At 42.6% G+C, this 23,207-nt stretch overlaps 2 protein-coding genes across 6 annotated transcripts in view; one reads left to right on the top strand and one right to left on the bottom strand.

The window, feature by feature from the left end:
• The window catches only part of VSIR (V-set immunoregulatory receptor), a 47,501-nt gene extending 36,582 nt beyond the window's left edge, over positions 1–10,919 (top strand). The window contains exons 3-7 of the mRNA XM_075610608.1: positions 2,758–2,814; positions 4,636–4,743; positions 7,786–7,813; positions 8,454–8,641; positions 10,405–10,919. Coding sequence (XP_075466723.1) covers positions 2,758–2,814; positions 4,636–4,743; positions 7,786–7,813; positions 8,454–8,641; positions 10,405–10,442 — 419 coding nt within the window. The 3' untranslated portion in view covers positions 10,443–10,919. The remainder of the gene's footprint in view (positions 1–2,757; positions 2,815–4,635; positions 4,744–7,785; positions 7,814–8,453; positions 8,642–10,404) is intronic.
• CDH23 (cadherin related 23) overlaps positions 1–23,207 on the bottom strand; it is a 653,830-nt gene that overhangs the window by 116,893 nt on the left and 513,730 nt on the right. The gene's annotated exons all lie outside the window — the stretch shown is intronic.

Genomic DNA, 23,207 nt, shown 5'->3' with positions numbered 1-23,207 from the left:
GTACATTGATTATCCAAATGTATTGATCATATGATCTTATTACCCAATGGATGACTACTATTATTAAAATAATCCATGTTTTCAATTTGTAAAAGTATGAGGATTTTATTATACCAAACCTGGGCCGAACTGATAATAAATATATAACTTATATAAAGCTGACAGTGTGTGCAGACTGTACCTGTATATACTTGCTTTATGAATGCAGATACAATCCTTCCACAGAACACTGATAACCTTATTTCCATTGTTAAAGGACAAGGTACATGCAAAGTTATCGGCTTAAAACCATCGAAGCAGCTTAACTGGCCTAAATCGTCCGCAGAGTAGCCAGTTCAGATTGGCGCATGCCAGGATAAAACTTGACTCTCTCCCAAATGAAAACTGGAGCAAAAGCACAACATGGTTCTCTGTGGCTGTACCCTTCCCAGAGGGAAAGTTCATAGAAAGACCAAGACCATTATTGCACTAATCAGGGGTGGATAACCTTTTTTCTGCCAAGGGCCATTTGGATATTTATAACATCATTCGCGGGCCATACAGACACAGACAGGCACACAGGCAGGCACACAGATCCCCCCCCCCCCCACTTGTGGTAGTTGCTGCTGCTGCTGGGGGGATCGTGTAGGGCGGTTGCTGGGGTAAGTGCGGGGGGAACTGCTGGGGAAGTGCGGGGACTGCTGCAGGGGGAGTGCGGGGGGAAGTACGGTGGCTGCTGGGGCTAGTACAGTGGCTGCTGGGGATCGTGTAGGGCTGCCGGCGCCTCACACCACCTCCTCCCGATCGGGCGCGGCGGCCATTTAAAAAAAATTAGCGTGATCCCGGTTATAGCAGTTGTCTTAGCAGGGCCAGACCAAATGATTTCGGGGGCCTGTTACTGCCCTCGGGCCTTACCTTCCCCACCCCATGCACTAAATGAACAAACATTACTGGTGTTAGGAATATAAACCATTTCATCTGTTGATATACCCATGTATGTATACAAATTGGGGTTAATAACGCTACATTTAATAATAACTTTATTTATAGAGCGCTTTTCTCCCAATGGGACTCAAAGCCCTTGACAGTTCCAAAAAGTAACAAAGAAGAAAACATTTAAGGTTATAAAATACACCAAACACAAGGAAAGATACAATGCAGGATGGGACGGTACTGTAGCTATTAAAGCTGCAGACCAAGCAATATCCTACATTTGTTTTTTTAATAAATAATTTCTGTACCATGAGAATATTCTTGTAGCAATTTTTTTTTTAAACTCTGATATTTTTTAATGTACTATAATGTAACAAGTGGTTTTTGTTTCTATAGTAACCATTTACAAGGCACAGATACTGAGTTAATACTCCTCTGCAGTCATTTAGTGAACCCCTGAGCTGAATCTTCGCCGATCGATCACAGGAGAACGGATCGATCGGCAACTTAGCTAATTACTTATTATTGTGTGGATTGTATTGATGCACATATTAAAGGGAGGAAAAATAAGTTAAAAAAACCCAGCAGCTTGCACCCACTGCTTTAAATGTCGGACAGGTTGTGGTTCATGAATTAAATGTCGGCCTATTTTTATAGATTTCCAGAGAGGGGGCCTCTCGAACTGTACAAAATTGTAAAAGTACAATTCTAAATAGGATCAAATTAAACATATGATAGTCATATATTAATTAAGTTATAACAAGGCTATTGACGCATTTAAAAAACAAGACAAATACAAGTATTTTAAAATATTTCTGAAAGCCTGTATTTCTTATAAGGGCACTCGGACGGAGCAGAAGTCGGACTAGGAAACTGTTTTACTAACCAGATTTATTAACACTCTTTGTATCAAGTAACTCATCGGAAAGATGGGTCTGGAAAAGTTGAAGATGAAATGTTTACAAACATTACTAAGAAACTCTCAAAAATATTTTTAAGTAAAAAGATCTGCCTACTGTATATTGTTTTTAAAAGGCGTCAACCATTTACTTTTAACCTAACAAATAAAGCACTGACATTAATTCCATTCGGTCCCAGTGGAGACTACATCTTCAAGTGGAAACATCAGTAGATAATGTTCTGGAGTGATATATATATATGTGTCTCCTGCCTATACATCATATTCGAAGATCATCCAGGCGGACATCTTTCTTTCCCCCCACACCCACCCTGATATTTGGTCTTTTTTCCACATGTTTTGGCATATTTTGGATATCCTAATATCACTGGTACTTTACGTTTTGCCTTCTTGAACTATTTGGGACAATTTTATCTATATTCATTTTTGTTCTGGTTTTATAGTTCACTATATTTTTAACACATTATCGACTATTATTATTATTATTTAGCATTATCAGTGTCACCTACATCCTATATTATTCACCTCACAGTCATATTATTATATTTCTATTCTTATTGGCGCTTCTTTGATTTTTGTGTGTGTGTATATATATATATATATATATATATATATATATATATATAATACTTTGTCCATATTTATGAAAAATTACCCAAATCCTTGAAGGCCTAATACATATAATTGGTTGGTTAGGGTCACTTATGATGTGAAGTGTAACCTACAGATCAAAGAATCACAACGCTATTCCCTTAATGGAATCTCTTTCTGTTATGTTGCAATAATGAAGATGTACTGTAAGCTCATTCAAGTCAGATACATTTTTTCTGTGACAGACAGTACAATTTTCCTGCTTTGCTTTAAAATCTGTGCAATGTTCTCCTTCTAATACATGTGGCAAACTTGTTTCTCTTTTATTTTTAAAGATAATCCAGATCTTCAAAACTGTACGCATCACCGGTCTGCTGAAGATGACAATGAAAGTAAGAACATTACTCCGATTCTAAAAATCAGTGACACCGACATCGAATCGGTGAAACTCACAGACAAGCTGTTAGTGTTTGCATGTCCCACACCGGGTGGCACAAGCCATTGGAGCTGGCATATCTCATACAGGGTGGCACAAGCCATTAGAGCTGGCATATCTCATACAGGGTGGCACAAGCCGTTAGAGTTGGCATATCTCCTACAGGGTGGCACAAGCTGTTAGAGTTGGCATGTCCCATACTGGGTGGGACAAGCTTGTTAGAGCTGACATGTCTCATACTGGGTGGCACAAGCCATTAGAGCTGGCATGTCCGATACTGGGTGGCACAAGCCATTAGAGCTGGCATGTCCCATACTGGGTGGCACAAGCTTGTTAGAGCTGACATGTCCCATACTGGGTGGCACAAGCCATTAGAGCTGGCATGTCCCATACTGGGTGGCACAAGCCATTAGAGCTGGCATGTCCCATACTGGGTGGCACAAGCCATTAGAGCTGGCATGTCTCATACTGGGTGGCACAAGCCATTAGAGCATCATAGCTCATACTGGGTGGCACAACCAGTTAGAGCTGGCACGTTCCATACTGGGTGGCACAACCTGTTAGCGCTGGCATGTCTCATACTGGGTGACACAAGCCGTTAGAGTTGGCATGTCCCATACTGAGCTGCATATAGTAACACTTTGGGTTTCTATGAATCTCTGAAATGCTTTTACATAAACATCAAACTTTGATCATATTCCTTCCTGCTTCCTTACGTTACTGGTTTTGTACTTTACTCTGGGATCTATGCCACACCAGATTTTAGGAATGACCAATGCAATAATCCTTTTGCGGCAGAAGGGCCTGTAATGCGCTGCTCTGTAATCAGTGCTGCTCAGTTTTTTTAAGGCATTTTGATGTGTTTTTTTGTTGCAGTGTCTGACCTTGAAAGGGACCCGAGGTGAATTGTGGTTGTATCTGCCGGATGAAAATACTTGTCCCATGGCCAAAATATGGCCACTGGGGTAAGCCTTGCTCAGACGGCCGATAGAATGCAGTGATGTCATTGCGAGATAACACCAGCTTTCTATCGGTGACCCGATGGCCTTATTCGTTGTTCTACTGATTTCCCTAGAACCCGGAGTTTCCAGAAAATTGGGCTACCCCGATTCATCAGGACCCTGCCAAGTTCAGGTTCTGCAGAATAAAACTAGCACTTTTGGGGGATTGAAGTTTTAAAGACAAAATCCTGCCAAATGTAGCTATGTTTTTTTTTTTTTTTACAGGATTCAAATGTGTTATACACTTTGCTTATGGCAGATTTCAAGGGCCCAGATACAGATACTGTGAACATGTGTATTATCTACAAAAATAGAGCAAATAAAAATACCACTTGTGAGCATATTCACACGTCTGACAGGTCTATGGCCCCAGTCACTGCGTGCACACGCGCGCACCAGTTTCAGCCGCGCTGTGGTCTTCCTCTGCGTGTCCAAAGAAGATTAGGAGATCGCAATGGGGGGGGGGAGGTCATGGCGGGGGCGCGGCCATGACATCACGGGGCTAGTTCGTCCTCATTTGGCTGAACCGCCGCCGTGACGTAGCCAGCGCTCGACCGCCGCGCTAAAAGACAAATGTCTTATCTTTTGGCAAAGGTGGTCACGCATGGCGCTTTCTGCAGGTGCGCGCAGGCAGTGACTGGGGCCGTAGCACACGTAGACGCGAGCAGTGGGGACGAGGCCTTATCTCAGCATACAGTGCTTTCACTGCAGCCAGGGATTCTGGGAAATAACATGCAAATGAGCACATAAATATATATATATATTTTTTACCTCAGACACCACAGCAGCAGCATTGGCTATAGTGGCATGCATCGTTGGAACCCTTTGCCTGCCTCTCATACTAATCCTCGTTTACAAACAGAGACAAGCGATCACCAACAGGCGTACGTATTTATTCCCAATTCTGGGATTGACATTATTTCTTCTATTTTGCGCATATACTGTATGCTGATGCTCTAGGAGTACTGGACTGTATGTAACAATTCATAATTGATACTTTCCTCTGATGTGTCACCACCTTGTGCTTTATAATCCCCAAATGCTCCCTCTCTCATTCCAAACAAAACACGGAGGTCATCTGCTGAGCCCGATGAAAAATCTCACACTCCATATTTATGGCTCTCCCAGAACTTCATCTTGTAGCCACGTTCTCCGGAATCAAATATTAGATCCCACAAACAAACATCTACAGCAAAGTTGCCTATACGAAGCTGCCTTGCTCCCCAATCTCTTCTTTAATGCTTTACATTACATATTGCTCATAGAAGCTTTTTGCTAGAAGAAGCTGCTGTATTTTTCTGTGTTGGCTTCATTGATTTATATACCAATTCCCCACTACCATTTTATTCCAACCACGGAGTCCTGTTTTTGAGGCTCAGTACCATGGGAATGGTATTTTACATTAAGATACCAAGAGTCCAAGACAATCCCATCTGAAGTTGCAACGGGTACCAACGAAATACAAATGTACTGTATGTATATCTTTATTTATATAGCACCATCCTATACAGTATTAGAGTTGAGAAGTGACTCCCCACTCTTGCTTTAACCCTGTGTTCTCCACTAGAACAGCCTCTGCTGACTAATTGTTAATTTAATTCTCAATTCTAACTTGGCTACAGGTAATTCAGACATCTACTGCTAAAGCTCTAACACAGACCCTCATTCACTCCTGTCTTGATCTATCCTAAATGCTGCTGCCAGAATTACTTTACGCTCTCCTAAATCTGACTCAGCATCTCTCCTGCTGAAATTACTCTCCTGGCTTCCTATTAAATCCTGTATTACACACACAATTCTCCTACTCGCTTTTAAGGCTGTACACTCTTCTGCCCTCCTTACATCTCAGCCCTAATTTCTCACTATACACCATCCTGACTCTTGCGTTCTGCACAAGGATAGCTTCTCTCTTCCCCTTTTGTATTTAAAGCCCTCTCCTGCCTAAAACCTCTCACTGACTGCCCCATACTTCTGGAATGCCCTTCCCCCTCAATATCCAACCAGCACCTTCTCTCTCCACTGTTAAGGCCCATCTTAAAACACTCCATTGGCTGATACTATACATCTCATATGCGTTTACCATGACCTTTTGCAGAAGTTCTCCCGCTAAGTACCACTTTGCTTGTAAGCACTTTGGGGCAAAGCTTTTCTTAAATTCCTCCGTGTGTGAAGCGCTTATTCCTATTATGTCACGTGTATTACTGCTGTAAAGCGCTATGTACGTGGATGGTGCTATATAAATAAAGATATACATACAGTACATACATGACGCATCTCATTGCCATATTGGCCACAGGTCATCCCATGCCACATGTTAAAGGAGTGACAACACACTGCTGCTAACTTTAAAAGTACCTGTCAATGATTAAGAAGCAAGCTGATATTCTCAGATAAAGACATTTGGCAACAGTAGGGAATAACCTCAGAAAAGGTGACCGAGATTACAATAGGTTGCGTTACTAATGCTCAGGAAAGCATTTTAGAATGTTTCCAATACACAACTCTGATTTAAAAATAGAAAAACAGGCGTAGAAGAGTTTCCCCTTAGTAAATCCATTTACATTTCTACGGATTCAACGTTGCTAGAGCAACTCAATCCTTACAGAATAAATTATTTCACCATAATGGTCCACCAGATAACTCGTACGCAACTGTACCGTGTCACAGCCAAGCTCTGAAAATGTATGAGTGAGAAGCAATGAGCAGACGGGGCATTGTTCCAGTGAATGGGATCTAGCTGGACAGTGTTGTAGTTACAGTGTTGAACTGTGAATTCTTTACTCAAATTTAAACCCTTCTGTATTAAACTATATGAAGGCAGCCTGTTGGATCTTCTAAAATGTGGATCTTAAGTCATAGTAACAGTATTTTTGAGATGACTCCCATTTTTAAGTTGTGCTTTCCACTCGGTCATTAGAACGGACGTGAGAAAGCACAGCCTTACCACTATACAACAAAAACGGACCCTGCGGCTTTGACCCTAAACGTGACCTGAGCGTACACTTGTAGAATCAGATTTAACTGCTCATGGTCAAGTTTCTCTAGTTTTGTTCCTCTTCCTCTTATCTACTTTCGAAAATAGTTCCAGATTAAAATTAATTATACGTTAATGTTTAGTAGTAGATGCTATTATTGTGTTAAGAATAGAACCGCTGGGTTCTGCTTCATATTATTCAGAGGCGCAGAAAGCCAGCTGCATAGTATAAAGCGTATGAAATTGTAATCAGTGCAGAATGGTTACTCTGATGTCTGTCTATGTAGCACAGCGGTGGCCAACTCCAGTCCTCAAGGGCCACCAACTGGTCAGGTTTTAAGGATATCCCTGTTTCAGCTCAAGTGGCGCAGTCAAAGACTGAACCCCTGATTGAGCCACCTGTGCTGAAGCTTGGACTAATTAATCCACATGTTGATTAAGCCATCTGATTAAGCCACCACCCCTGCTGAAGCAGGGATATCCTTAAAATCTGACTAGTTGGTGGCCCTTGAGGACTGCAGTTAGCCACCCCTGATGTAGTACAATGTAATGTATCGGAAAGCATGATGACTAGTTAAAAAAAAGATTTGGATTTTATTAGACGTGTAACTATTATAATTTAATTTTTTTATGGAACCATGTACAAAGTACGTAACAATAATGTACCTAACAATATGCACCAGGAATACTTCTCCCCTATTGTGTTCGCATGAAAATGTTTGCTTGAATGGTCTGCAAATGTTGTTTTATAATGCAATCCATTTATAAATGTACTTTGTGCATCTGGTTGAATAAAATGAGTGCCTCTGGTGGAAACGACCTTACTGCGATGCTAAGTATACTAACATTTTTAGAGGGTTTAATTAAATGTGCTTCTTCAGATGGGCAACCAGTAAAAGGGTTATCCAGACAACAGTGTCATAATGACTTCTGATTTCTTGTTTTTACTTAGGAGCACAGGAACTGGTCAGAATGGACAGGTAAGATGGATCAGAACCACCTGCAATACTTTGCACTTTTCCACCTATTCATTCTATAACATTTCCAGTCCTTGTGATATACTATCTTGTGCATAGTTGAGAGTATTATATTATTCAACAATATTTGCCTTTAATTCTCTCTCTCCACATACATACAGTATATTGATTGACCTAGTGGTGTGTGTGCTGTAACTTATCATTTATACACTTGTGTGTGTATATATGTATTCCTGCATATTCAAATGAATGTATACATTATTACATTTGCATAAATTCTAGGCTTGATATTTCTTCCCTTCCTCCTCTACCCAAAGGCCCAGATCTAAGCTTCAGCACGGCTTTACTCCTGTTCATATGAATGTGAGCCAAGGCATGCTAAATCATAACTCCCTTTTATGAATCTAGGCCTCAGATTTAAAGGGACAGTCCCTCCTAAGACACAAATGAACTAAGAATTGTGACATGTTTGAGCTGAAAGATCTTTAAAAATAATTTAAAAAGAATAAGGTCAGGTTTTCAGCACATCCCTGCTTCAGCACAGGTGGCTCAATCAGTGGCTCAGTCGCTGGCCACCCCTGACCTCACCCACTTGTTTATAATTTTGCTAAGTATTACATGTATTGGATTTCTCTCTCTTCAGTGACGCCCATGGTCTTGAGAACCCCGTGTTTGATGACGGTCCCAGTGGGAATGTACAGGTGGAACAGAGGCCCCGGTTAATTTTCATGGCCAGTCGCCAGCAGTCAGACACGGGTCGCCATCTGCTCTCTGAACCCAATACTCCTCTGTCTCCCCCGGGCGCGGCCGATTGCTTCTTCCCATCACTAGGTAAGTGCCCAAAGAACATCATTGAATGGAATCATTTTCCTGCCCACATGCTAAGAGATGCATACTCAGTATGAGTTACATTGTAGCAAAGTAACATCAGATGTTTTGACGCTTGTGATGCCTTGGTTCAACACAAACGGATGGATAACATGCTAAATGACACAGAATTGGACATATGGCTGCGACCAAGTCTCCGCCGACCATTTCGCTAATAAGGTAAGTTAATTTAAGAGTTTTTGCGGGTGTTCAGGATAGGGGTATTAGGGTAAGGGGTTAGGTTTTTAGGGTAGGGGGTTAGGATAAGGGTTAAGGTTTTTAGGGTAGGGGATTAGGATAAACTGTGTAGGGTAAATGTTTAGGATAAGGGGTTTTAGCAGTTAGGGTAGGCGGTTAAGGATAGGGGTAATAGGGTAAGGGCTTAGGTTTTATGGGTATAGGATTAGGGTAAGGGGTTAGGTTTTTAGGGTATGGGATTAGGGTAAGGTGGTTAGGATAAGGGGTTTAGGGTAAATGTTAAGGGAAAGAAGTTTACTGTAAGAGGTTAGGTTTTTAGGGTATAGGATTAGGGTTTTAGGGTATAGGATTATGTTTTTAGGGTATAGGATTAGGGTAAGGGATTAGGATAAGGAGTTTAGAGTAAGTGTTTAGGATAAGGAGTTTAGGGTAAGGGGTTAAGGTTTTTAGGGTACAGTAGGGGTAAGTATTAGAGGTTAAAATGAAGGGGTTTTAAGGTAAGGGGTAAGGTTAGGGGTTTATCTTGGTGGCAAAGCGGCCGCGGGCAGATGTCCCTGCGGCTAGGCGAGTAGCAGCTAAACACCAGCGGAGATTTGGTCCCGGCAAAATGGCAGTGACCACATGTCACTAGAGTCTAGACTGTAAATTGAAATGTGCAGTCGTAGAACACAAGAATCAATAAAATCTAGTATTTAATCATTTCTGACCTTTTCTTTTATTACCTACATCATGCTGCATGAAGGCAAATCTTAAACCTTTTCTAATATTTCATTTAAATGGGGGTTTAGTTACATATTGTGACCAGGATAAACTTGCCCACCACACCAAGGTTACCCCAGATCAGGGAAGTCCTAACTTCATTTAATTATTTGTCCTGTGAGTTCTCCTGCGTCTCTCTGTCTGAAGTATAACATGAAATGTCTGGTATAATAGGGACTAGGTGGGTAGGGAGCTTAAACCAAAAAAAATAAAAAATACTTGCAATGTGTTTTATAATTTACTGAAGTGCAAATTTAAAAAAATAAGTATTTTTTGTACATAAAAAATGTACAAAAAAGGGTTAATCAGCCGGGTATAATGGCCTGATTAACCCCTCTATCACCACACCTCCCCAACTCAAAGCGCAGGCTCTGCCCAAACCACCCACAACCTACCAAAAACTACTTGACACCCTCCCGACCAGTCCACGGTTAATACCATGCTAAGTAGTCTTATGCCTTCCACGTATTCTTTTGTCATCACTTTCCAATTCCTTTTAGAATTGAAACTCTATATCAGGAGTGGCCAACCCCAGTCCCCAAGGGTCACCAACAGGTCAGGTTTTAAGGCCTTAGACTGAGCCACTGATTGAGCCACGTGTGCTGAAGCACGGATATCCTTAAAACCTCACCTGTTGGTGGCTCTTGAGGACTGGAGTTGGCAACCCCTGCTTTAAATCATACAGATAGTACTTTGAAGAAGCATTTCTCACATGAAACAACGTTTCGGTTGATACAGTAAAACATAATTGTTTCCCTTTTTCCCCTTAGAACCCGTCCCAGATTCTCCAGACCCTATGGATGTGTAAAGAGGCTCAACATGGAGGACTCCACCTCAATGTATACAGACTTTAGCAATAATAAGGGGACCTTGACCCAAAAGTTTCAGGGAAGACCTTGTTATGTCTGCTCCATAATGCAGACAATGTGGAATGCGTCAGGACACCAACACATTTCACTCAATAAAAAACAGACAGCCAATCAGAGAAAAGTGTACAATTCCCATTGAAGAAGATATCAAACTTGGACCAAAACGTTCTTGATCACATTGTTTAGTTGGCATTGTCCTTTGTAACATGTTATAGGCAGCTGCAAATGTACTTTATATAACAGAACAACAGGATATGCATTTTATAGGTGTCAGATTCAAGAGGCTGTTATTTTGGCTTGTTTATTATATAACGTTCGCCAAATGCTCTCAAAATTGCCAGGAGCCAGGCTTTTCCACTGCAAAATTTGTACGCATTAAACTGCTTTTAATTAAAAATAAAAATTGAAAAAAAGAAGACCTTGATTCATGAATTCTAAAGAATACACTCAAATGACTCACACAACATCAACATCGGGTCTGGGAGTGAGTGCTTCTATTCTAAAATGCATGTTAAGTCATGAAAACAGCTCTCCACCAGGTGGTTTTATTTATATCACCGGATAAAAACGTTACATAATGCAGGAGCACACACTAATTTGGGTTAAGTTAGTTCATCAAGAGGCTTTGAGAAATAATTCACTTGAAAGTTACAAGTGGTTTGTTGGCAATCCACCAAATAATAATTATTCCTCTCTATAAATGAAATAGTACTGTACTTTTATAATTTCCTCTCATTTTCTTTAAAAAAAAAACTTGTATTTTTATCCTGTCTCTTTTTTCCCCTTTTTCTTTCATATGATGTCCTGTTTATTTATTCAGTGTCTTTATTCCTGTTTTCTTTCTCTTCCTTCCATGTCTGTGAATGGTTTCTCTGGCTTTGCACCTGATTCCCATGCTGTGCTTTAAAGCTGTGTTAACAGCGAGCATTAGCTTATACAGTACGGGCTCCGTATAACAATGGTTTTTCAGACACAAGGTGACACATTGTGTCATTGTGCTCATTTGCATGTCATTTCCCAGAATCCCTTGCTGCAGTGGAAGCACTGTATGCTGGGGATTATGGTGAAAGGCAGGGTTGCAGACCTGCCTAAGACATGTGAATGTGCTCACAAGTGATCTTTTTATTTGCTATATGCAATACGTTGGAGATTTCTTGTTGCCTTTTTCACCCACCATAACTTAGAACGTTAATGTATTAACACACATTCCTCCCAGAGCTCACCCCTCCCCTCCCCACCTTTTTAACTTCTCATTTTGCTGTATGGACAGGACTCACTGTGGTTGTTTCCCCTAATACAGAGGTAAAAGGAAGGGTTCATAGTGTAGTGTTAGGACCTGCAAATTTGGTTATGCCTTGATGTTGTCATGCAGACTTATGACGCTTTGGCCAAAGGGTTTAACAAAAATAACCAAGAAAGTATTATTATTGAAGTACTTCACTTTATACTTATTACCATATATGTTTTGTAAATTGGATGTAGCATTGGGCTCCCCTGTCTCTTCCTTAATGTACATTTATTTCATTTATTCAGTTTTCTTTTCTTCGTTTCTTTCTGCCTCTTTCAGCTGTTTTCACTAAGTCGCACATATCAGATTTGTGTACAGTGGGCAGATTGTCGCTACCTGCCATTAAAGTCAATGGCAGATATCGCCGATTTGCCTGCGATAGTACAAATCACTCTATGATGACTCCAAGCCATTGTAAGAAAGATATTTCCTTAATTTATGGGGGTAGTAGATTCAACCGTCTGTTACAAATGAAGCTAAAGCCAATCTACTATAACAGGGGTGGCCAACTCCAGTCCTCAAGGGCCACCAACAGGTCAGGTTTTCAGGGTATCCCTGCTTCAGCACAGGTGGCTCAATCTGTGCAGGGATATCCTGAAAACCTGACCTGTTGGTGGCCCTTGGGGGACTGGAGTTGGCCATCCCTGTACTATGAGATGGACGGAGCGTTAGTTCTGGCTAGAGGCAGGCGAATCCGCCACAATCCATTCCCCGGATTTTTTCGTCTTCACCCCCCACCCCCCTCCCAAATCCGTTTCGCGGTGTAAAATCCGCAGATGGATTTGGTCGGTTCGAATCCGTGCGGATTCATCACAATCTGCCACAGATTTTGTTTTCAGAAATCTGGACGGTTCTGTGGAATCCAATCCAATCCAATCCAACTCTTAAGAATCCGCCAACGGATCGCTGATTCCGCGGATTGGATTCTCCACATCCGTCCACGGCTGGCGGAATCCGCAGAGTGAAATAATAATAAAAAATCAGCTTAACACGAATCGCCCTTTTTGTGATTGATCCGTGGAAATCTGCGGACCGAAGGAACCGGCCGATCCGGTGCGGATGCAAATCTGCCAAAACAATTCGCCTGACCACATCATTTATCCGGACAACAACCATAACAACAGCATGCAATAAACTAGATTACATACTGCATGATTTAGCAATATTAGGCTTTGTTCATAGTGAGTGAATGCGTGCGCGCGCGCGACCGCAGCAGCAGAAGAGGCTTCTCCGCTTTCTGCGGAGGCGACAGGGAGGCGTGGCTGTGACGTTACGGGGATGGGCGTACCACTCACGTGACTCGGCCATCACGTGGCAAAGACAAACTTTTTTGTCTCGCCACGCGTCGCTCGCCTCGCCGCTCACGTGAGCACTGTGAACATGCACATTGGCCTGCATCGGTTTGTTTTCTGCTGCACTATGGCCAAGGCCTTGTTTGCAATGTTGAGATCCTGGCACATGTTTTATGCAAGTAGTATTTTACAAATGACCCAATTAAAACAAATGCTGCATTTTACATTCATTCACATAAGGAAATTGTGCTATTTTTAAGGTTATTTAAAATTTGACGCAGAACAGTTAATTTTTCTTGAACATGTCCTGTTGTGAGTAGGTTCCTAGAAGCCAAACTATATGCTTCTTAATGCTTATTTTTCTAAATATTTTCTGTGTTCTGCTTGGGCTGTGTGTGGAGGCATTACTGAAAGATTAAACAGGATGAGAAGGTATTGCGGCCAAGAGTAAAAACACAGAAATATGTAACACCTTTGCTACTATTGTAACATTTGGTTAAAAATGTGTATCTCTCTTGTTAGAGTCCATGCAGATCCCTCCCCAAACTCCCACCAGGTGCATTTAAAGGTGTGGTTTTACATAGTGTGGATATTGTGCTTTTCTCCCAATGGGACTCAAAGCACTTCACAATGACAGCATAGTGTGCTGTAAGCAGCATTGTACATAGGAATTGTTACAGACACAGTCCCTGCCCAGATGAGCTTCAATCTATGATTTTGGTGCCTGAGACACAGGGAGATAAAGTGACTTGCCCAAGGTCACAAGGAGCTGGCACTGGGATTTGAATCTGGTACCCTTGCTTATGGGAGGGTAGTGCTCCCCTCCCCCCCAAGGTTTAAGCTTGCCCCCCCCCCACTTTCCAAGTTGGCAGGTCAGTTTAATTTTGCCAGGTTAAGACAGATCCAATGTGATCATTCTTCCTATAATTATACAGGTAAATAAGAATTTTAACCCAGGTGAGTGTTGGGACCTGCTTCGGTCATGCCTTGTAAGTGGCAGCAGGCTTAAGATGCTTTGGCCAAAGGGTAAAACTAAATTACCCTTTTTACATGAGATATATAGGTATTGCACTGTGTATTTTTGTCATAATGGAAGTAGCTTTGGGCATTTTTGTTTGATACATTTAGCCACGCCCACTAGCACGCCTTTTGACACTTATATGCATATATATATATTATGTGGTAATGGTTGGGGTTTCTCAGAGCTTGTTGGGAATCTGTGTGTTTTGTTAATTGTGTGCAGCTGGTCTCACCCTTGATTCAAACTCATTGTTGTTGCTTAGGCTGGTTCCCGCTAGCGCTGAGCGAGCGGCGCTTGCCGAGTTCACTTTGTGTAAAGTGAATTCTCATGTCCCCGCTCACGTGGTGCTTGGGGCTTGGGAAGTAAAATAAAGACTGTTCGAAGTGCACTCAATAGACCCCCCATGCAACCCCCCCCCCCCACACGCACTCGCATAATTCGCAGGACAACCGCGCTCATGCTTGGGAAGTTGGTGACTTCGCCACTCAAGCATGAGCGCGGTCAGCACCAGCAGGGCCGCAGCCTTACAGAGTCAGTGTCTTTACTCACTGAACTGCTCTTTCAGCACTTTTATGAAGGTGGGAAGCAGGGGGTCTTTGGAACTGAACCGCATTAATTTCCGCTCTGTGACCCCCACTTGCAGAGATACCTACTACCAAAGGTGCCCCAGTACCATCCCTTGCTGGGGAAACAAAATGGAGGTTCAAATCTCCCGTGGCACACGGCTCAACAGGAAGCCGTGACGTCATCCGTGGCAGCTTCCTAATGGCTTGCGTGCCGCAGGAGATTTAAGAAACAGGAAGTGCGGGCAGCGCTTACGGAGGTAAGTATCTCAGGAAGCTAAAATTAACGCGGTTAAGCTTCAGAAACCCCCTACTTACCTCTAATGCTGAAATAAAGGGTGAATTTAATTTAAATGAACTTAAAGAGAGGTTACTTTCCGAAAGTGTCGGAAGTTTACACGCTTCCAAGTATGTATAAATAGCCTCTGCGTCTGATGATTTATTTTTGGGAAAATTTAGGCTATATAATTTGTTATAATAGTCCGAAAATTCGTTCGCTATTTGCGTCTCACAATGTGTCTTCGTACCTGATTTTGTCAAAATAGCTGTTATTTGGGATTTAGCTCTCATACCGCGCAATTTGGAGGCGAGTAATCGGTCGGCTTTATTACCTTTATCATAATAGTTTTGTTTGGTCCACCGTAACGCCCTCTCCACTTCATCCATTTGGGTCTGCTTAAGTTCAGATCTAGTTTTGTCTAGCAATTTGAATTGTTTTTTCGAGGGATTAGTTTTTTTTTTTGTTTTTTTTTAGTTTCAATTTTTTTTTTTTTTTTTAGAGAGACATAACAAATATACAGTCTTGGAATACATGTGATGTTTTAACAGTGTCACTTGTCCATACAACAAAGGGTATTAACAGTTCGTCATCATTACTGAAATAAAATAGTTGCTATAACACTGTTTTTGAATAAGTGTAGTCTGTCTTCCTATTTCCGGTTGTGTTAGGGAAGCAGCCGCTTTCGTAAACGTCTCTCATGGGCTTAACAAAGGAAAGAGAAGAACGTAGAAAAGAAGAAAAAGAAGGGTGGGAGGGGTGGAAGGGGGGGGGGGGTAGGACAAGCCCATTTGTCTGGTCTTTCTGTATTTATTTCTATGGGGTCCCTAGTTTCCTGGCCATATTTCCCAAATTTTGTGAAATTTGTCAGTTTTCTGGTTCAACTGTGCTGTGAGGAGCTCCATCATCTTTATTTCCCTTAGTCTCCGTAAGACAGTCTGCCTAGAAGGCGCATTTACCTTTTTCCAGGCAGCCGCAATAACACAGCGGGCAGCTGTCATTACATGAGTGATCATCTTACTTTCTGCCGTTCCTAATTCATCTATTGGTTTGGCCAGCACCATGGTCAGCGGTTCCACCTCAACCTCCACCCCCAAGTACTCTCTGATCAATCTTTGTATCATGACCCAGAATACCTGAATTTTTGGGCAACTCCACCAAATATGAACCATATCTCCTTTTTGCCCGCATCCCCTCCAGCACAAATCCGGGAACCCGGGGAAGATCTTAGCCAGCCTGCTCGGGGTTAGGTACCAATGAAATAGAATTTTATAAATATTCTCTTTGATAGTGGTACAGATTGACGTTTTTGCAGCTACCTCCCAAATGTCCTCCCAGTCTTCTCTATCGATCTCTGTATTCAAATCTTCTGCCCATTTGATCATATAGCTATGTTGGGAACAACCCGCTGATCGCGCCAGGCCCAGATATATCTCAGAAATCAGCCCTTTACAGTAATATCCTTTCCTACACAGTCTTTCAAAATTTGTTAAATCTTTGAATGCCGAATCTTTGGAGACTGATTGCAGGTAATGCTTAATTTGGAGGTAACCAAACACTGGTATATTTATGATTTTGTGTTTCTTCTCCAGCGCCTGGAGTGGTAGAATTATACCGTTATCTACAAAGTCGTCAGCTACCATCAGCTTTAACGTCTTAAATTTATTGAGTCTCTGTGGGAGCCAGCCTGGGGAGAATTCAGGGTTATGGAATATAGGGGTTAGTAGTGTTGGACTGGCTGTCAGACCATATTTATTTTTATTTCTAGACCATATCCGCCATGTACATTTCATTGCTCCCAGTTTTAATATTTCCAAGAAGGTCTCTCCTCCCCTCTCGGTCCACATAGCAGCCGGGAGAGAGAGAGGTCTTGTATAGGTAGACTCAAGTCCCACCCAGCAACTGGTGGCTGGATCATTGTTCCAAATTATTGCTTGTTTGAGTTGGGCCGCCAAATAGTATTTAATGATATCCGGGACTGCCAAGCCTCCGCAATCTTTTGGGGCTAGCAAAATAGATCTAGCTACCCTGGGTCTTTTATTTTGCCAGATAAATTGGAAAATTCTGTTTTGTATGTTTTTAAGCTCCGGCATTGGAATATCTATAGGAAGAGTCTGGAAATAATACAGGAGCCTTGGTAGGATATTCATTTTGATCGTGGCTATTCTTCCTAACCAAGATATCTGGTATTCGTTCCAGCTCTGGAGGTCCTTTTTTAGCCTCTCAAATAATGGTGGATAGTTATGTTTGTATAGCGTATTATACTCCCTTGTTATTTGGATTCCTAAGTATTTGATCTTTGTGGAGTTCCACTTATATTTAAAATTTGCTTGTAGTAATTTAACTTCAGAATCCGATAGGGTTAGGTTCAATGCTTCCGACTTATCCATGTTGATTTTATATCCCGATATTTTGCTAAATTTATCTAGTTGTGAATGTAAGTTCGGGAGTGAAATCAAGGGGTTGGCGAGAGTTAGGATAATGTCGTCGGCAAATAGGGATATTTTGTAGTTTGTCTCTCCTATTACAATTCCATTTATGTTTTTTAAACATTAAGAGAATGCCTGACAGAGATTTCAAAAAGTAAAGATGGAATCACCAAAACAAAGGACAAAAGGGCAACTTAATTCATACAAAAGTATGAAAAGTACCTGGAAAGCACAGTATCATCATTAATCTGTCTGTGGCAGTATATATATATGTATATAAATCAATATTAGTGAATGGGTATATTGTGTTTCCCCAACCACAAGCAGTAAACAGACGTGATTTTCTTGTAACTACTCTATAGATGTGTTTAAATCACACTGCCAACGCCAATACAAACAATTCAGTGCCAAGCGACCGTGTTATTTCTCTCTGTCCTTGACGATATGACAATCAACCACCTGGCTTTGTGGGTCAGCAATTAAAGATAATTACTTTCTGCCTTGATTAATGATTTTCATGGGAGTATACTAGTCACATCCATTTTTCCAGACAAAGTTTTGCAACATGTCACAGGCCCTGTCCAGATCAGTTTCCTGAAATCAGAAGCAGATTCTATCAGTACAGACAACTGACGGCGAGTTGTATCTGATATCTCTAGGCTTTATTTACCAGTATATAGAATGGTTTATTAAAAGTCCATCTGTAGCTCTGTTATTCTAATACCATGATATAAAATCCAAACTCATTTTCTTTATTTTAAATGAGCAATCCAAGCGTTTAAAAAAATAAAAACATTTATTTAAAATATATATTTGACACAGGATTGAAGCAGGGGGTCTTCGGAGCTGAACTCTATTAATTTCAGCTCCGGGGACCGCCTGCTTTCGGAGATACTTACCTTCGTAGGGGATGCCGGTAGCCACTCCGGCTGAACCAGTTGGGTTTTAAAGTTTAAAGCTCCCGCATCCTGTAGGCTAGTAGAAAGCTGAACCTGATGATGTCACAGCTTCCTATTGGCCCACAGGGCGCGGGAACTTTGAAATGTCGTCATAATGTGAACTCTGCTAGCCGAGCTGAGCGACTACGGAGGTACGTATCTCCAAAAGCAGGGGTCTCTGGAGCTGAAATTAATTGGGTTCACCCCCTGGAGATCCTCTGCTTCAATTCTGTGTAAAATAAATAAAAAATAACTAAATGGTAAAATAAAATTAAAAAAAAAAAGCGCTTGGATTTCCGCTTTAAACTCTCTTAATTGTTTTGCTTACAAAAAAGGTAGCTGGGGAGAAGTGTTCCCTCTTATTGGTGCAGACTAAGGCTAAGGCCCCGCTCCCTCAGTCAGCGTGCCCGCACTGCAGACAGGCGGCGCGCTGACAGGCACAGACCGCGATATATGCGGTCTGTAGTGAGCCGGAGCCGGAGCGGGAGGGGGGCGGGAGTGGGAGGGGGGCGTGGTTTGAGCGGAGGGACCCGCTACTCCCCCCCTCCCTCCACGGGCTTGGTCTCCCGGGCTGCAGGAAGGTAAGCAGCTCCCGCTCCCTCCCTTTTCCCCCAGAAATGCCCTCAAGCTGATACACACACACACACACACACACACACACACACACACACACACCACCCCCTACCTTGTGTAGGAAGCTGTCTGACAGCTCCCGCTCCCGCCCCTGATAGGCTCTTCAGCGCAACACGTGACGCGTCACCGCTCGGGATCACAATTTTCTTGCATCCCCCGGCGGCTGACGCGTCACAGCGCGTTGTGAGCCGTGCAGCGAGGGGGGACTGGGACCGGCTCAGAAGGATTCCCCTGCTGGTGGGGAACGCGGTCGCCCGCACCGCCGGGCGCAGCGGGTCCCAGCCCTAAGTGTGGTTAGTTTTGCTTAGTTAGTGTTTATATTGAAGTAAAACTAACCATTATTTCTCATTGTATGAGAGTTCCCTTTTAACAGCTGGCACCATGAAACCAGGAACGAGAACCATGAATTGAGATGATATATTCTTAAAGCTGCAATCACGCTTGATCAATGTCTTTTTTTGTAAGTATTGGAAGCCGGGAGTCTTCCGGAGATAACCCACATTGTTGTGACACCCGGGTTCCTGGGAATACTTACCTGTTTTTTTTTCCGGCGTTTCTGCTCCCACCAGGGGAAACTTAATGGCCCCAAATCTCATGGGTCCCACGGGCCAACAGGAAGCTATAACAGAATTGTTTGCTGCATCTTGTTGAATGGCCATGCAAATCGTTGTAGAACATTTTGACGTGGCTGCTTCAGCAAGACTGACACAATTGGCCGCCGCAGGTAATATGTCCCCTAACTAATAACCTTAACCTCTCACCCTACAAACCTTACCCCATTAACTCCTTGCCCTAAAAACCTCATCCTTCTACCCTAAAAACCCTAACCTTAAATCCTTGCCCTAAAAACCTTATCCCGTTACCCTAAAACCCTAACCTTAAGTACCCCTTAAGTAACATTAACCCAATGGTTTCCAACCTTTATCTGGTTAAGGAACCCCAAGTGAAATTCTGAGGAACCCCGACCCTTTCTAATAGTGTGTCTGAGGTCAGATGCATTGTATGGATCCCCAATCCTCTCTAATAGCGCGTCTGAGATCAGATGCATTGTAAGGAGCCCCAACCCTCTCTAATAGCGTGTCTGAGATCAGATGCATTGTAAGGAACCCCAACCCTCTCTAATAGCGTGTCTGAGGTCAGATGCATTGTAAGGAACCCCAACCCTCTCTAATAGCGCGTCTGAGATCAGATGCATTGTAAGGAACCCCAACCCTCTCTAATAGCGCGTCTGAGATCAGATGCATTGTAAGGAACCCCAACCCTCTCTAATAGCGTGTCTGTGGTCAGATGCATTGTAAGGAACCCCAACCCTCTCTAATAGCGCGTCTGAGATCAGATGCATTGTAAGGAACCCCCAACCCGCTCTAATAACGTGTCTGAGATTCGATGCATTGTAAATTCTTCTGTATTTGATACAATTTTCAAATGACCAGAAAATTACAGGGGACCCATTAGGGATGCTCGGGGAACCCAAGGGTTCCTAGGAAACTTGGCTGAAAAACACTGCATTAACCCCTAATCCTAACACTAGTCACTTACCTCGGGCCGAAACGGCAAGCTGTTTAACTGTTGCTGCCAAGTATCCCTTGGCGGCGGATAAATTTCTGTGGCGAAACGGCTGCGTCTAATAGTCCTATTCTGATTTAAATCCCCTCAGAGAACATCAGTAACTAAACCGGTAATTATATCAGTGTGCCCAGAACTAAGAATAGCATAGTTTACCCCGGAGGACATAGGCTACGCTTATAGTGCCGGCGCCGGCGATGTCAGGCTACGGTCGCTGGAAAAATCAAATTGAGATGACTTCCAGCGATCGCGACCAAGCCGTCGCTCCATCACGTCGTGCTTACTATAAGCGCACGCGACAGCGGCAATGCATGTATTTTAACGTGACGTTGTGTCGCTGTCGCCAGAACTATAAGGCGATCCCAGTGCACGCGTGCCCGGCGAAGGTGGGGGGGGGGGCGGCGTGTGCACAGCGCTGCACCCGCACACGCATTCCTGGGAGGGAGAGGTTGCGACGGGAGGGGGCGTGGCGGGGGGGGGGTTTGAGGGGGCGTGGCCATGACCTCACACGGCTGGTTCGCCCTCATTGGCTGAACCGCCGGGGGGGGGGGCGTGGCCACGGCTCCGTCGCAAGTTCCACACACTATTTTTTTGTGTGTGTGGAATCTTGCAGTACAGCACGGCTGCTGAATGTGCGCCAACGCATGTTCTCGGCCCTGAGTGACTGGGGGGGCCGGTGCTTGTACGCACAGCACACGCCGAGGCGTGCTCTGTGGCAGTCACTGGGACCGCAGCCTAAGCACGGCCTAGCGGCTTTAATAAAATAATTTAGGAAGTATTACTGCTTCAATGGATGGTGAACACATCAAATACAGGGTCATAAACTGCACATGTATCAAAGAAGAAATCCAATTATTTATTTATTTATTGCAAGCTTTTATACAGTTAGTAAGTATTATTTGTTCCAGTTTTGCAGCTGGATGTCGCTGATACATTACCCTGTCAGATGTCAAGAACAGAACAATAAACATGACCTATTTACATCATTTCAAGCACCGTTGTGGTCAGTCATACTGAATTCCCATGCGTAGTCATTACAAACCTCTTTGGTTGCGATTCACTAAAGATCGTCAAGTGGGCGATAATATTTACAAAAAAAAGTTCAATATTATTGTCCATTTAACATTCTGTTCCCTATGATTGATATATTCATGAATAACATGTACATAGAAATCTTTTCAACCATATGGTGATTTAATACCCTTTAAAGTATCCTCTGGTAGCAAAGAGATGTAACCCCTTTGATGGCAGAGGGGCTATCAGTGTATTCCAAAGGAATGACTGGGGTACCCCTGCTACATTAAAAGGGTCAACAGAAAAATACACCCCCACCCCTGGCCTCCCAAAAACCAGCATAGTAACGAAATGCAACTATCACAAATAATAATTCCTTCGTAGCCCAAGGTCAGGTAGGCAGGATCAACCTCTGCCAGCTGGCCCCTATGGTCTAGTAAAGAGTTAATGCAGTCCCTACTCCAGAGGGGTGGCCTCACCAGTCGTCAAGGGTCTCCAACAGGTCAGGTTTTCAGGCTATCCCTGCTTCAGCACAGGTGGCTCAATCATCATTATGACTATTTAGATAACAATACGTTAGTAGCCCAGATTTAACGGACCTCTATTTACCCTGGACACAGTAAAATTGCTATCGTGCCAATCAGTACAATATCATATATTTGTATTATTATTGCTGCTGTGCTGCTGTTGTGCTGCTGCTGCTGTAGGGGCGGTATGTTGCTTTGGAGCTCAGGATGTGTCTGGAGTGGGTACGAGTGCGCCATGAAAGCACTCACTGCTTTTGTGCAGTGGGGAAAGTGTGAGTCTGTTTCCTTTCCTTCTGTGTTGTTTGTCCGTTCCATGTATTTGACTTATCACAGCACTGGTAATCTCACCATTAAGTCATACAGTATATACCCCAGTCCAGTTTGCGCTAAAACTTGCTATTTCTATGTTGCAATCTTAAAGCGGGTTTCTTGAAACAGTTTTGCAGCATCTGGTACTGTGGGCTTATTTATACACTGTATGTACATTTATACACAATTACACATGTGTCACATTTATTGGGTTATTAATATATATTTAATATTACAGTCTAGTTTGGTTTGCACTTTTTAAGTTGTTTTATGAACAGTTTACAATCTGAAACATGCAGTGACAATACAAGTACATTGGTTTATAAACCATTAAGGTTATCACCAAGTTAAAAAAAAAAAAACAAAAAAAAAAAACCAACACATGCACACAATAACACTGTCAGCTCAACTTCCTTTATTAAATGTCCTCATTGTTTAGTTCTGTCTTAATAATACTATGTTAGTGGTTTCCTGTTTTTAGTTTTGAGGCCAAGCCAACGTGTAGAGTAACTTCTTCAGCTATTCTATGAAGTACCTTTTACTGAAATAAGTCAAACATTTCCTTCCAGAGTATAAGGGGCATGTCCTGGAGCCCCTGTGATAACTGGAAGAGGTGAAGCTCTTGATTCGAGTCAGCGCTAAGAATATTTCCATTACCAAGACAATGTGCCTCTGCTCTGCACTTTAGGAACTCATTAATAAAAAAAAAGTTAATGTCATATGAAGGGTGTGGTGCAGTTCATTGCATACAATAGCTACTGAAGGGGGCATCCCCAATTACTTTTCTGCTCACTCTAAAGGCAATAATTTTGCTGTTTGGTTTAAACCCAAGTGGGGTTATAGATAC

This window comes from Ascaphus truei, chromosome 8, assembly GCF_040206685.1.
Source record: "Ascaphus truei isolate aAscTru1 chromosome 8, aAscTru1.hap1, whole genome shotgun sequence".
In the NCBI taxonomy this organism is placed as follows: domain Eukaryota; kingdom Metazoa; phylum Chordata; class Amphibia; order Anura; family Ascaphidae; genus Ascaphus; species Ascaphus truei.
Note: the sequence above shows the minus strand (reverse complement) of the source record. Positions and strands in the feature narration are given on the sequence as shown.